Raw genomic sequence first — 14,565 nt, 5'->3', positions numbered from 1 at the left:
AGGGGAACACACCCAGGGCTCCCCAGCAACAGCTGCTCCCTGTGCTGTGGCATGGTGCAAGGATGGATCCCCACGGCTTTAAAAATAACTTTCTGGACAAGTCAGAACAACACGAACCAACCCAAGCAGGACCACACCACCTGTACTGAGGACAGGACTGGGAGCACTCAGTCTAACCCAAGAGGAGGATGCTATGGGCACCATCCCATCAGGTATAGCTACTGATGCCTGTGTGATACTCCAAACATCCTCAGCACTTGAACACAACACCTCCTTACTGCTTAATTAGTGAAAAAACACCTTTCCTTACCCATTTGTTTCCAAGCATGAAGACTCTTAAGGCAACATGCAGCACTGAGTGCAAGGCAAAGCAAACCCCCATTTCCCTTTGTGCAGAGTTCTGCTATGGTTTCCATTGACCTCCCATTGACAAACATCTCATTTCCACTCATGGGGCAGACGTGGCCATCATGGGAATGAGGACACAACAGTGTTGGGTCAGTGTGGATGCAGCAGAGCCAGGGGTGCTCACAGCCCCCATGGCAATGCCTGCCTTCTCTGCAAACCACTAAATGCATTTTGTTCTTTACTAAATAGTGATGCAATTTGCTGTTGGTCTATGTACAAAGGAGTAAAGCAGTTTTAAAAAAAAACTTCTTTAGGAAAAAAAGTCTTTAACATTCTTTGGCTCCTTGAACGGAAAAATCTCAGCAAACGAGACCTTAATAAATGGAAAGAGCTGAAAAACAGCCCTTCTGCTGGTGCATTTTACTCCTTCTAATGGGATATAGAGATAAAACTGATGCAGCAGTGTCTGGGACCTTTCTGCAGTGCTTCAATGACAAACCCTCCCCAGGTCCTGCCCAACATCAGAGCCCTTGAGCACAAAGGAGCACTGAGGTTCCCAATGGGGCTGCCATGATGGGATGCAGGCACAGCATCACCGGGGCTGCTCTGCAGCAGGACATCTCCTCCAGTTCCTCCTCCGGCCCCCACATCCCAGCTAACAGCAGCTATGTGAGTGCCCAGGGCAAGCACCAGCTCCCAAGACACACAGCCCAACGCAGACCTACCAAGTCCAAGCATCAACAGAAAGGCCTCCTGTAAAATTGGGAAGTTTCCACTCTTTTCTTGCCTCCATGGGAACGTGATCTGTAGGCAGGCTTTGTTCACAGGCTTTTACAGACTGAGGCATCCACCACCAAGTGCTTGGGAAGCACTGCAGCCAGGCTGCTCCCAGCACCCAAGTGCAAGGCAGAAGGATTTGTTCTGTGAGGGAATTTGGGTCTGGTAACCCCTGGGATTGTTCCCCCCTCCAGCTGAAAAGGACCCGTAGCATTTTTGGGCTTTGCAGTCCAGCTGCACTGATGCTGCTGGGCTTTCTACAGCTGGAAAGGTCCAAACAGGCAACAGCAGCCAAGCAGTACCTTGCAGCCTGGGAGCAGGAAGGGAACAGATTCTTGCTTCTGAGCACAAAAACAAGCAGCATCCAGCAAGGCAGGTCTACCCATCAGCTCTGAAGGACAGGTAATGTTTCCCCCAGTGTTTTCCCTAATTCCTCTCCTTCTTCCCTCACTACCAGGCACCCCAAGCCCCCTGCTTGGCTGTGAGCATCCTCCAGAGGCACAGCGCAGGGCAGGAGTGCAGGGAGGACAGGAGCAGCCTTTGATGCACACACAGCCCACGGACTTCAATTGCTTTGCTCAGCGCCGCGGATTTAATAAGTTATTTCCGTGGAAAACCTTCGCAACTTGGTTATGAATCAAGCCTATAAACACCTCTTGCTCATCAAAGAGCCACGCAAAAAAAATAATAATAATAATAAAAAAAACTATGACTGTAACTGTGAATGCTCGCCTCTCTCTACAGGTCCTTGTCAGCAGCCAAAATTCCCCTTCAAAACATTTGCCGCTTTCAAAGGCCATAAATACTCGTGTCCAGGATTCTGCAAGCCCCTTGCAGCACCAGAGTTCAAACAAAGCCGTTCCATCAGATAGCTCTGCCCAGAGACACAACCGGAGCTACATCAAAGGCACTTTTACTACCTAGAAAGCCATACACCGCTCCTAATAGGCTGCAGGAATGTGGTGTTTTGGCTACAAAGATTAAACTAATTTACTTTTAAGTAACTCACTTACTTCCTGATGGTTTTTTTTTTTTTTTGCTTTTTCCTTTTTTCTAAGCACGATGCTTAGGTGCTCGGAGAAGTGAAGGCTGTGATTACTCTGTGATTCAAGGCCAAACATCACAACCACTCACGAACAAACAGACAGAAACACATTTTATCAGGCACTGCGCTCACTCCAAGTGCTTGCATGCAGAAATGGCCCAGCCAGCAGCTCACAGCCAGCCCAGTCCAGGTAAGGGCAGGAGGAGAAATGCAACCATCCCTCCTCTGCAAACAGCGGCGTGAAATGCAAAATCCAATGCAATGCTCCCAGCAAAACGCTGCTCCAGTGTTGGCACCCTGCAGACTGCTCCCTGCTGCAAGGTGGGAGCAGCTCCCTCGGGTTCACCTCAAACATCTCGGCGTGCCTCAGATCCCCGCTGGGATCAGGGTGATGCAGGATGCCTCCACTCCTGTGCATTCACTCCACAGCATCCTCCCAGCTCCACTGCAAGGAATCTACTTTACGTCCCAGGGAACTGTATGCACACAAATTTCATTGCAGCCGTAGCCCCTGCATTATGCATGAGGCCCAACACAGATGAGACTGCCCTTCTTCCACACGTGGTGCAGCAAACAGGCTCCAGCTGTTCCCTTCTTCTGGAATGGTCACACCTCCAATCATCCATGTTTTTCCAAGTGCTGTGCTGGAGGGCTGATGCAGGAACAGCAGAAGAGGATGAGGAACGGCTGTTTACGAGGGTGGATGGATGGATGGATGGATGGATAGATAGATAGGACAAGGGGGATTGGTTTTAAATTGAGAGAGGAGAGATTTAGGTTAGATGTTAGAAGGAAGTTCTTCACACAGAGGGTGGTGAGGCATTGGAACAGGTTGCCCAAGGAGGTTGTGGATGCCCCATCCCTGGAGGCATTCAAGGCCAGGCTGGATGTGGCTCTGGGCAGCCTAGTCTGCTGGTTGTCAACGCTGCACATAGCAGGGGGTTGGAACTGGATCATCACTGTGGTCCTTTCCAACCATAGGCCATTCTATGTAAGAGGAGGAATGCTGCTCCAAGGGAAGCAAGGCAGGACGCAGATTCCAGCTTTGCAATCCCCATTTACCTGGGGCATCACTGGCACATCGCTTCCAGCCTTGTAGTCAACTCCCATGACATGTTGGGAGGCCGGGGCATTCTCACACTGCACACCCCAAGAACAACCCTTTCTTGCTGATAAAACTGCTCTTTCTTTGCACCCAAATTCCTTTTTCCACCTCCATCCAACCATCCAGAGCTCCCTCAACCTCCACAAAACTAATTTCCCCACACACAGCCAACCTGGCTCAGCTCCCAGTTTGAGGACCAAAACCCTTGCACCACAAGCTCACAACCTACAGGTTATCTCAGAAACAGGAGCTGCTTGCCCTAAAAACTCCTCCAGAGCTGTATGGCCATTGCTGGAATTGCATCTTCCATGTGGGATGCAGGGCACACAGGGTCAGGCACTGTAGAGAACAGACTATGCGCTTTTCCAATGGGTCAACCACAGCCTCCAAGGGTGCGTTTGGGAAATCCCAGTGTCTTCGGCTCTGTGGTGGGTGGAGGAAACACGGCCATCATCCTCGCATCAGGAGAAGCCCACCCGGCTATGGGACCATCCACCTTCACGTCTCCTCCCCAGGAAGGCATTTCTCTGAGCTCCCCAACCCCCACGAACAAGACAGAAGCACAGGAGGTGGCACGCAGGAAAAGATGCTGCACCCGAGCATCCACAGCAGCGCGCGGAGAAACCTCCCCAGAACTCCTCTCCAAAGCACATTGGAAAATAGATGCGCTTTTATTTCCCGTTGGCAAACTAAAAGTATGGAGGAAAAATGTTTAATATAAAAACATCTGACAAAGCACCTCCAGGATGTATTTTTTTGCATCAAAGAAGTAGCTCTTGGCAACGCGCGCGCTGCTCCGCCGAGGGAAGCTTTTCGCCAAACCCTGATTGTTACAGACTGCTCCGCGTCAGACACGCCAGCGAGCCTGCAGTTAAATAGGAAAGAAAAAGGAAACCAAAAGCACTGCTGGCCCAAACAAACATCTGTCTGCGATTACTCTGCCCATACAGATACGCCCAGATCTGCCTTTAGCAGAATGGGGGCAGGAGGAGCTGAGCCCAGCGCCTGCTCCCCACCAGCGTCCCCGAGCAGAAGCCGCCATGGGAAAAATCTCACCTCTTCTCTGAATGGTAATGGCACTGTCCCTCCCCCAGCCTGGAAAGGGCAGTGTTTGCCCAGTTTCCACACACATCCGCCTTACATATTTATAGGCTTTTTTTTTTTCCCTTTCCTATTCCTAACACAGAGGATCTTCATAAATTTCCTTGTTAGCATAAATCCTCGCAGCCTGTTATTTCTGGGGGGGGAGAGGAAGAGTGACATTCACTTTCTCCATTCAGTGGGTTTGAAAATATGTTTCCTTGAGCTCATCCTACACACTGCTGGGAGCAGGAAAACCCCGCAGTGCCCCCTCCATAGCCACCCAGGGGTATGGGAACAGCCCCATGTCCCACTGCCATCCATGCAGCTCTCTGGCTTCCCAAGCCTTGGGCACAAGGGATGTCAGTGAGTTCTGACCCACTCAGTCCTGGCTCTTTCTCTCCCCCCCACGCCCCCCCCCGACCCCCCAAATTCACCCTACTGACACTACCAGCCTGTCCCATGGGGCTGAAACTCTTCAAGAGGCTGAACAAACTGATTCCTGCAGTGCTCTCCACATTTCCCTCAAGGAACACTAATGCCCCAATGCTTCCATCAGCTTGCAGAGCCTCCAAAGGAGTCACTCTGCCCTGCACCACGGCCAACAGGGACTGCATCCCACAGCACTGCTGTTGCACCGCCTGCAGCAGAACTCAGTGCCACCATGACTGACACGGCAGGATACCAACATCTGGTATCTTTACAGATGTGTGGGGCTGAGCCCACCAGGAATGCACGGTGATCCTGCACACTGGGGATCTTCCATGGTCTTCAACAGGGTCATGTAGGGCTGCAGTGTCCCCCAGTGTGACAGCGGCACGGAGCTGCCACCAGCAGTGCCCTGTTGTCCCCAGTCTGCCCACTGAACCCCCTCCATAAACCAGCGTTCCTCCTGCAGGTCTGTCCCATGAGCACACCCAAATCAGCCCCAGTGCGTCCCCAGGCATGGGCTGGAACTGCTCCGATGTGACACCACCAACCTCAAGGCTGGGAAATTGGTGCCTGCAGCACCAGCACTGGTTGGCAGACCTCAAAGTTGAGGACCATGGCACACCTGGGGACACCACCCACGCTCAGAACCACCCAGTCCCACCCGAGCAGCTCACTGACAGCTCCTCCAGGTTTTAAGAGCGGCATTATAACCGTGAGGTCTACTTCAAAAAGAGCAACCTTTAACTCCTCCACACATCACAGAGATGAGCTTTTTTCAGGCTAACGCTTCCTGCCTCAGAGTTCATCAAGTAAACGAGTAAGAGAATGGAGCTCTTTGTTATCCAAAACTGAACTCTGTGGTTTTTGTAGGAAAAGCCTTTTTGATGATCAAAGCCGGAGCAATAAATAGCAGCAGCCTCACGCCAGGTCCAAAATTCACTTATTTTTGGAACCTGAGTTCAAACGCACTTTCGGTTCCCTCGGTGCACACTGAGGGCCACGTGCCCACACCGCACACTGACCCAAGGAGAACCAACACGGGAGCACAGCACCACGCCTGCACCCAGCAGGTTCATTCCCCCTGGCAATGACACGCACGGGTTAACTCTGGCTCAGCTCTTATCCTCTTTCAGCAATCAGAGCACTGGGGACAAATAAATCAGGCAGCCCCAGACTCTTATTAAAAGCTGCACCATTTGGAACTACACCGGGGGAGAGCAGGGATCTGGTTTCATACGGTCCTGGTCACATGTTATCATTGCATTGTTCAAGTCAAGTTAAAATCTCTCCTCTCTCCCCAAAACCCACCAGATGTCCCATAAAGAGCTCAGCCGCTATGGGAGCTAAACCATGACATCCTCAGGAACTTCTGCTTTTAGAACTCCGCCGCTGTCATTAATGGCTCTGATCAGGTTACAACAAAAGCTGCGGGCTGTGCCGAGCACGCAACCAACACACACACACTGCAATGGGGGCCCTTATGGGGAGAAACCCCCATGGGAAATGTGCCGTGATGCAGGGACACACCACACCGTGCTGCTTTGGTGCTCCATACAGCAATGCAGCAGTGCCATCTGCTTCTTCAGCAACCCCATGCACATCAGCATTCCGACCTCAGTTCTGCCCCAAACCAAACCCCTGGCACGCGGATGGGGGCTGACCCCATGGCGGGTCCCTCCTGGCTGCCCTCTGTACACAGCAGCACTGGTATCCCCCCAGGTGCCACCAGACTCCAGTGACAGCCACAGCCCCAGGGCACAGCCAGCTCTGGGTGTCACAGTCTGGGACCCAACCCAGCAAAGCTTTCCCCAACCTGATGGGGAACTGCAGCAGGTAACATCACACCAGCCATGTGGAATCACAGGATCACTACGGCTGGAAAGACCGTGGAAACCATCACCTCCCACTGTAACCACATGGACAACCACAGCAGTGCCATCTGCTGCTGCCACCACATCAGCGACACACACAGCCTCACACAGATGTCCCCAACACCATCGCAGCACATGGGCTCTGAACAACTGCCCCTCCTTCTTCCCTCATTCATACCAAGGAGCACCCCAAGAACACAACACCCACGGGCACAGGGCACACAATCTGCCAACCTGAGAACTCCCCGGGCGTGACGTTGGGCGAGTTCGTCGCCTCCGTTTCAGTGTAAGACAACGTGGAATCCGAGAGATCTGCAAAGAAACAAACCCAAAGGGGCCCTTTTAGTCCTCCTATGCTCAGCACCCCAACCCCACAGCCCCCCCAGCCCCACACGCAGCCCCACACCACACTGCCCCGACTGCCCCAACCACAGACAGAACTGCAGTCGGGCTGATCCAACAAGTAGGAACTTGGTGCTTACTGGATAAGGTTACATTAAGCCTCTAAACAATTCATAGTTACTATACTTAATTATCACCATTAAAATTCTTGAAGCTGTTTATTCTTGCTTCCTTCCTTCCTTCCTCTTTGCTGAAGCGAAGGAAACTTTGTTTTAACAAGTTAAGAGTCTTTGTTATTCTCTCTTGCTTACACCCCTCTAATTAAGCGCTCAACTGTTTGCTCAAAGATTAACCATTATTTTCCCAGCCCTGCAGCCTGCAGAGCACACTGCCATCCCCGGCTGTTGTTCTAACAAAGCGAGTGGCACTCCCCCCATCTATCCCAAGCAACTCCTGCAAGGAATTAACTCAGAAGGGGGGGACGTAGGGAGGAATGAGGGCTTTTTTCCCCCCTTTTTCTTCTCCCCCCCAGACCTAACCAACAGCCATCACTCCCCTATTGCACTCTCATATCCCTGGCACGTCCTGACAGGGGGCCCAGCCCTGCACCCTGACTGCAAACCCTGGGCCCTTTGCTTCTGATTTACTGCAGCAAGACATGGGCACAGAGCACCCAGGGCCAGGAAGCAATAGGGCTGCACGCACCCCGAGCAGGAGAGCACCATGCAGGAGCACACTGCACGCACCCTCTGCCATTGGCCCAGCCTGCCCACCCGGATTGCTTTCATTTATTATTTTAAAATGCAAAAGCAAAAACCCCTCCTAAAGTCGCCCAGCTCTGCCTGCAAAGAGCCCCCATCCCAGCTCTGCAGCAGGAAGGGCAGCAGACACCGCGCTGTGCCACAACCTCTCATTACGCCTTCATTAAAAATAGCGCTGCGTCTTATTTTGGAAGATGTGCGTGCGTCGGTATGGCAATTTGCTATGATAAACGGCGTTCATTAATTTCACAAAGCTCATCAGCTGACGCCTGCCCAGGAACAAGGAGCAGCCCCAACAGCCCAACCACGCGGGGCCGTCCCTGCGCGGCACTTACCCAGTGGCTTTTGCTCGTCGTTAGGAGACAGCCGGGAGTAGGGAGGTGGCGGAGACTCTGGGAAAACAGAGCTCTGCGTTAGCACAGCGGCTGGGCCACGAGTAAAGCCCTCTGAGCCCCGAGATGCCCCCGCCGTGTCCCACCCCACAGCCCTGCTCAACGGAGCTGCCCCACGCACTGCCCAGCGCCGAGCAGCTGCTGTGTTGCCATGCACTGCAGGGAGCAGCGCTGAGCTGAGCTGGGCTGCTGCCGGGGCTGTGAGGTGTAAGTTGGGGCTGTGCACCGGGTCAAGGTCCTCCAGCGTTTTTATTTCCACAACTGTAACTTGCTGAGACGCAGTCACCTGAGCTCTGTGCGGGCATCAGCACTGCGCACACACTGCTTTTGGTGCAGCTCAGAACACCGATCCCTCCATGCAGCCGCTGCTCCCTGAGTTACAGCCCTGAAAACGACCTCAGCATCCCCCCGCGCTGCTCTGCAGCCACCTACTGCTTCCCAAAAACACCGCACTCCTCCTGGGCCGTGCACAGAGAACCCTGCGGGCTGCAAGGTGCTCTGCTTGTAAAGGGCTCAACAGCCCCCCAAAAAGCGGACGCAGCAAAAGCTCTGCTTGCTGCACCACGTACGGGGCACCACGCAGCAAACGCTACAGGAAAGCGGCTCGGAAAGTTTGGTGGCTGCCGAAGTCAAAGCAGCACCGCTGCTCCGGGAGGACAGAAGTGTCTTTGAAGCAAGCGATGCAAAGGCAGGAACATTGCAAAACGAATTAGAAAAAAAAAAAAAAAAAATTAAAAAAAAAAAAAAAAAAAAGGGGGATACGGAGGAAGGTCCTCCGGGGGCGTTAATATGAGGGAGAAAAAAGAGAAGTTGATTAAAACGGAGCCCCACGCAGGGCCGAGCGGCGGCCCCACGGCCCCGGGGCGCTGCGGCTTTAAGGCGCGGCGGGGACCGCCCGGGCGCGATAAGCGGAGCCAGGCGGGAGCCAGGCTGGCGCCGGCGGCGGGCGGGCGGCGGGGGGCGGCCTCGCATGGCGGGGGAACCCGGGGGGAGGGGGGAAAAAGGGAAGGGGAAAAAAAGGGAGAAAAAAAAAAAAAAAGTAGAATTAAAGAGGACGAAACAAAGGATTTTTATTTTTTTTTTTTTCTTGTTCTGGAAGAAAAAGTAGTGCTGGGAACCCCGTTCGTGTAAGGCGTTCCTTGACCGCAGTCGGGTCCCTGCGAGCCCCGAGCATCGCCCCGAAAAGCGGGGACTCCACTTCCTTCACCCCCGCGATTGGGGACCCCCTCCGCATTTCTCCCAGCCCCGAACTGGAGGGACTGCAACTCCTCCGACACCAAACGTGGGGAGTCCCTCCCTGAGTGCCCCAGCCCCGAACGGAGAGGGCTCCGCTCTCCATGCTCCCAAAGCGGGGAACCTCCTCTCCTCCAGGCCCAAACGGGGCATCCTCTCCCCATGTCCCCATATGGAGAATGCCCCACATTGCCAGACAGGGAATCCTCATCTCCCCTACCCTAAACATGGGGGACGCCCGTCTCCCCCAGGTACCCAAACCAAACCCCAAATCGGGCAACATATCTCCCCTGGTCCCAAACTCGGGGACACCTTCCGCAGGTCCCTAGACTGGGGTCTCCCCCGTTTGGGGCTGAGAAAAACGAGGTCCTCCTATCTCCCCAAGCTCCAAACGGGACATTCTCCCCCCATGACCCCAAAGCCCAAACAGGGCGTCCCCACCCCCCTGGCCCCACATCTCCCCCAGCCCCAAAGAGAGGCAGAGGAACCCCAAACGGGGTGGGGGGAGGGAGAAGCCAACTCCTACGGTCCTAAACGGGGCATCGCCTCCCAGCGCTCGCACGTGGCGACGTTCCTAGACCCCAAACGGACGGGAATCCACGCCCAACCCCCCGCCCCGGCGCTCACCTGGCCCACAGAGCCGGCTGAAGTGGTACGGATTGCAGCACACGGTGGGGCCGTCGGCCGCCCCGAAGCTCTGACATTCGCACAGGGCCTTCAGCTCGGCGGGGTGCTGCAGGTCGGGCCAGCGGAACAGCTTCCCCAGCAGCAGGTGCGGGGGGGCCGCCTGGCCGCCCCCCAGGCGCAGCTCCCCGCGGGCCACCAACACGCAGCCGCCCGGAGTGCCGCCGCGCGACTCCACCGCCTGCAGCAGGCTGTGCAGGGAGCGCTCCTTCAGCCGCTTCAGCAGCGCGTAGGTGACGGCCTTCAGCTCCCGCTCCAGCAGCACCAACCGCGACCGCGCTTCGCCTCCGCCCGGCCCGGGGGGAGAGGCGCCGCCGGGAGGAGGAGGAGGTGGAGGAGGCGGCGGCGGCTCGGGGCCGGGCCGCTCCGCGAACAGGCAGCAGCGCACCGGGCGGCCCTCGCCCTCCTGCGCCCGGCGCGGCTGTGCCATGCGCTGTCCCTCGGCCGTCACCGCCGTCGCGTTTCGCTCCGAGCTTTGGCCGTTCCCATCTCCTCCGTCCCTCTCCGGGATAACGCGGCTCCTCCAAAGCCGCCGCACCAGCCCTGAGCGTTTGGACCTGAACATACGATACGAGGGCGGCCCGGGGCTCGCTCCGCTCCGCGCCTCTATCGCCTCATCGCCCGTCCGCCGCCTCCGCCCCCGGAGCCGCCGCCCCCGGAGCCGCCCGCAGCGCCCGGCCCGCGGCGGGGCCGCACCATGGGGGAAGGCGGCGGCGGAGGGGATGGGGAGCGCCCAGCGGGGAGGGCATAGGCGGGGGGCATAGGGGGGGGCTCAGGGAGCCATGGGGACGGAGGGGCCGAGGCGGGGGGGCAGCGCCCGGGCATAAAACGGGGGGGGAAAAGAAAGGGGGAGGGGGGCTTCCCCGGCGACGAAAAAAAAAAAAAAAAAAAAAAACGACGGGTGGGGAAAAATTAAAAGGCGGCGATGAGAAAGGTGGAAAAATGAAATAATGGAAGAGAAAAAGCGGAGGGGAAAATCCTCAAAAATAATAACAACGCAGAAGCAAAATGCAAAAAAAAAAAAATCAAAACGCAATAAGACGAGGAAAAAAAAGAAAAAGCCGAAAAAATAAACCCTGGAAAAGCAAAATCAGAAAAAAGGAGAAGCCCGTTGAGAACGCCGCTCGGCTCGGCTCAGCACACGCAGCCCGTCGTATCCCGGAGGCTCCGCTCCTCTCCTCGCGCTCCGCTGCGCCGCGCGGCCGCCCCGGGCCGCCGCTGCCGCGCTCCCTGGCGCCCGCCCTCGCGCAGCTTTTGTGTGGCCGCGGCGCGCACGCAGGGCCCCTCGCGAGCGGCGGCGCGATTGGCTGCCGCCCATCATGTGCCAGTCTAGACACTTTGGCGGCTCCGCGCGGCACCGATTGTTGCGCAAACAGCGGCTCGGGTTGCCGGGCTCTTAAAGGCGCCGCGCGCGGCACAGCGGCGTTCCCCGCGGCGGCCGCGAGGGGAAAGTAGGTCACGGAGACGCCGCGGCGGCGAAGGGGTTAAGGCCGCTCCCCCCGCAGGAGACGCCGCGGCGGGACACGCCCCCGCGATGTATCAACTTGTCCGCCGTGGCAAAAGTTCAGGCCCGGAGCGCTCTCATTGGACAACTACCGCGTGACGCGAACTCTCGCCGCTTTCTATTGGCCCGGTGGCCGCGCCGGCCCTGCCCCTCCCGCGCGGAGCGGCGTGCCTGTGAATGAACGGCGCCCGGCGGCGCCGCGCTGGGTCCGTGCGCCCGACCGTGTGGTGCGGGGCGGCGGTGGGTGCAGAGGGCTGCCGGGGGGATCAGAGGGATGCAAAGAGATACGGAGGGTTGCGAAGGGATGCGAGGGGTTTCAGTGGGATTTCAGTGGGATGCAGTGGCGTGCGAGGACTTGCGGTGGGATTCAATGAGATGCAAAGGGCCGCCGAGGGTTGCGGAGGGTTGCAGTGCGACGCAAAGGGATACGAAGGGTTGTAATGGGATACGAGGGGATGCAAACGGTTGCAAAGGGCTGCAGGGGGTTTCAGTGGGATGCAAAGGGTTGTGGAGGAATGCCAGGAGTTGCAAACGGTTGCGGAGGATTGCAGTGACGTGCAAAGGGACACGAGGGGTTGCAATGGGAAGGAAAATGTTGCAGTGGGATACGAGGGGATGCAAAAGGTTGCGAAGGGATGCAAAAAGTGTTTCCCACCACCGTCCTCTGAGTTTGGAACCTGCGTTTGCTCCCTGCCCATTTTTCCCCCACTTTTCCACCACGGCACCACGCAGTGCGATGCCGGTACGGGACCGGTGCCGAGCTGGGACAGCAGTGCCCGCCGTGGACACGCAGCTGCACGGAGCCAGCCCTGAGCGCAGCGCTGCCAGCATTTGTTCACGCACATTTAGGGCCGAGCGTCCGGAGCGTCCCGATCCGGGCGCTCCTTTTGCTCCGAGAGACGACGGGGACGAGCGGGGAAGAGAGCAGCGCAACTTCCTACTGCACCGGGAAGGGGGGAGGGGGAAGAAAAACCCCAATTCTCCCAACGCTGCCTCTCCGCGGCCCTGAAATCCACGTGAACGGGTTAATGGGAACTCCCCGGGCCCGTCCCACGGCACCTCCCGCGGGTGCGGAGCGCTGACTCACACTTTCCAGCGCCGCGGCGCTCCGCGGGGGGGAGCGGTGGCACCGAGCGCCCGGGGCCGTTCTCACGTGTGTGCGGGGCACAAAACGGCGCTTCGGCAGAACCGAGGGTTGTTGGGTTACTGGGCAGCAACCTACCGGTATCCGTGATGGGTTGTTGGGGAAGGGCTCGGGACAGAACCTGGGGTTGGAAGCACAGAGGTACAATCGTTTCCCAACAGACTCTCACCTGCGGGTGATGGCGCCATCCAAAGAGCTGCTGGAGCCAGGAGGGGACCCTGGCATGCAGCGGGGACATGGGGATATGGGAACGTGGGGATATGGGGATGTGGGGACATGGTGATATGGGGACATGGGGAAGGTTGGACAAGATGATCTCAGTGGTCTTTTCCAATCTGTGATTCTGTGAGAACGTGGGGATGTGACTTCTAATGTCAAGAAGACCCTAGGACTTCAAGGGGATTGCAGGTGCATTTCTCTAAATCACTTCTGGGCCGATGTGTGTTACTCAGCAGTTACTCAGGGAAGGAGCCTGACTTGAAGCCCAGGGAGGAGGGCACCTCCAGGACGTGGGGTGTCGGGGTGAGGTCCTGTTCAGGGACTGAGCCTGCATGTCTGTGCCCTTAAATATGGGATTACTCCTGTGTTACTGCTCTTGTTTCATAGGAAAACAAACCCAAACCAGACCTGATGCAACCCAAGGCACGCACTGGGATCTCAGGCTGTATTGAACAGAAATGCGTTCATCTGAATCTGGTGCCAAAATCTTCTCTCCTTGTCAGTACAAAACAGGACGAGAAGGGCTCGGAAGCACAGATAGCACAGAGATGAACATTCACACTTTTCTCCCTTAGAAAAACACGCAATGACCCCAAATGCATCCTGACCAGGACATTTCCTTGCTGCATATAGCAGGCTGTGTGCAAAGAGACATTTGGGGTTATTGTGGTGCAGCACTGCACAGCCAGGGAGAAGCTGTGGATGCCCAGTGGGAACTGTTGGCTTCTGGCTTTGCTGGGTACTTATTTCCTACATGGGTCCTATGTGGGACTTAATGATGAAATGCAGATGCTAATTCCTCCTAATTCACCAGAGCTCCCAGGGTCTGTCTTGATGCCATTGTCAGAGATTTTTAATGTACTTTTGCACTCACAACCTTATAAAATGGGGCATGGGGACAGAGAGGATGAAGACAGACTGCCCGGAGCTGCAGGTGCCCCATCCCTGCAGTGCCTGAGGCCACGGATGGATGCTGGGCAGCCTGAGCTGTGGGGGCAGCCACCCATGGCAAGGGGTGGGCATTAGGGGCGTTGAGATTCCCTCCAACCCAACCAATCCATGATTCTATGATTCTCTGAAGAAATGGGCACAGCTCAAGGCCCTCCAGTGAAAGCACTTCTGGGGTCTCTAAGCCCTAAGGAGCTCAAAGCATCTCCCTCAGCCTCACTTTTCACAGCAGAGCCAGCCATAAATGTCTGTCCCATCCTGGCTGCGGGAGCCTGGCATTATCACATCAACCAGATGCTCTGTTCCAATAGGAAGGGAATTACAGCCTCCCTCGTCCACCAGGGGATCCATCGCAAACCCTCACCACCCATAACAAACACAGGGGTTTGGCCTTTTTATCAGCATTTGTTCAGCAGCCTGTGGAGACAGTCTGCCTCGCTGGACTCCTTTCCAGGCAGATAACGCCCAGTTCTGACAGCGCCCTTGCTGTTGTTTTGGCTCAGAGTTGGGGAATTGCCATTTTCGAGCTGGGTCTGTCCAAGGAAGAAAAGCAGCCAACGTCACTGGGTGATGTGCCAAGCGCAGCACCCTTAAAAAATAGATCTCTCCCCATCCCTATCCATATCTGCCCATTCCATTTGCAAGCTGGAAGCTCCCGGGGAGAGGAGGATTAAGCCAGG

General features: G+C 56.1%; 1 protein-coding gene across 1 annotated transcript in view; it reads right to left on the bottom strand.

Annotated features, from left to right (window-relative positions):
• The window catches only part of SMAD6 (SMAD family member 6), a 28,940-nt gene extending 17,524 nt beyond the window's left edge, over positions 1 to 11,416 (bottom strand). Inside the window, exons 1-3 of the mRNA XM_085233847.1 lie at positions 10,014 to 11,416; positions 8,097 to 8,153; positions 6,893 to 6,970 (exon numbers count right to left, since the gene is read on the bottom strand). Coding sequence (XP_085089973.1) covers positions 6,893 to 6,970; positions 8,097 to 8,153; positions 10,014 to 10,635 — 757 coding nt within the window. The 5' untranslated portion in view covers positions 10,636 to 11,416. The remainder of the gene's footprint in view (positions 1 to 6,892; positions 6,971 to 8,096; positions 8,154 to 10,013) is intronic.
• Between the last annotated feature and the right edge of the window lie 3,149 nt (positions 11,417 to 14,565).

Source organism: Meleagris gallopavo, chromosome 12 (assembly GCF_905368555.1).
Source record: "Meleagris gallopavo chromosome 12, MGAL_WU_HG_1.1, whole genome shotgun sequence".
Lineage (NCBI taxonomy): Eukaryota > Metazoa > Chordata > Aves > Galliformes > Phasianidae > Meleagris > Meleagris gallopavo.
This window is presented reverse-complemented; position numbering and strand designations above follow the sequence as displayed.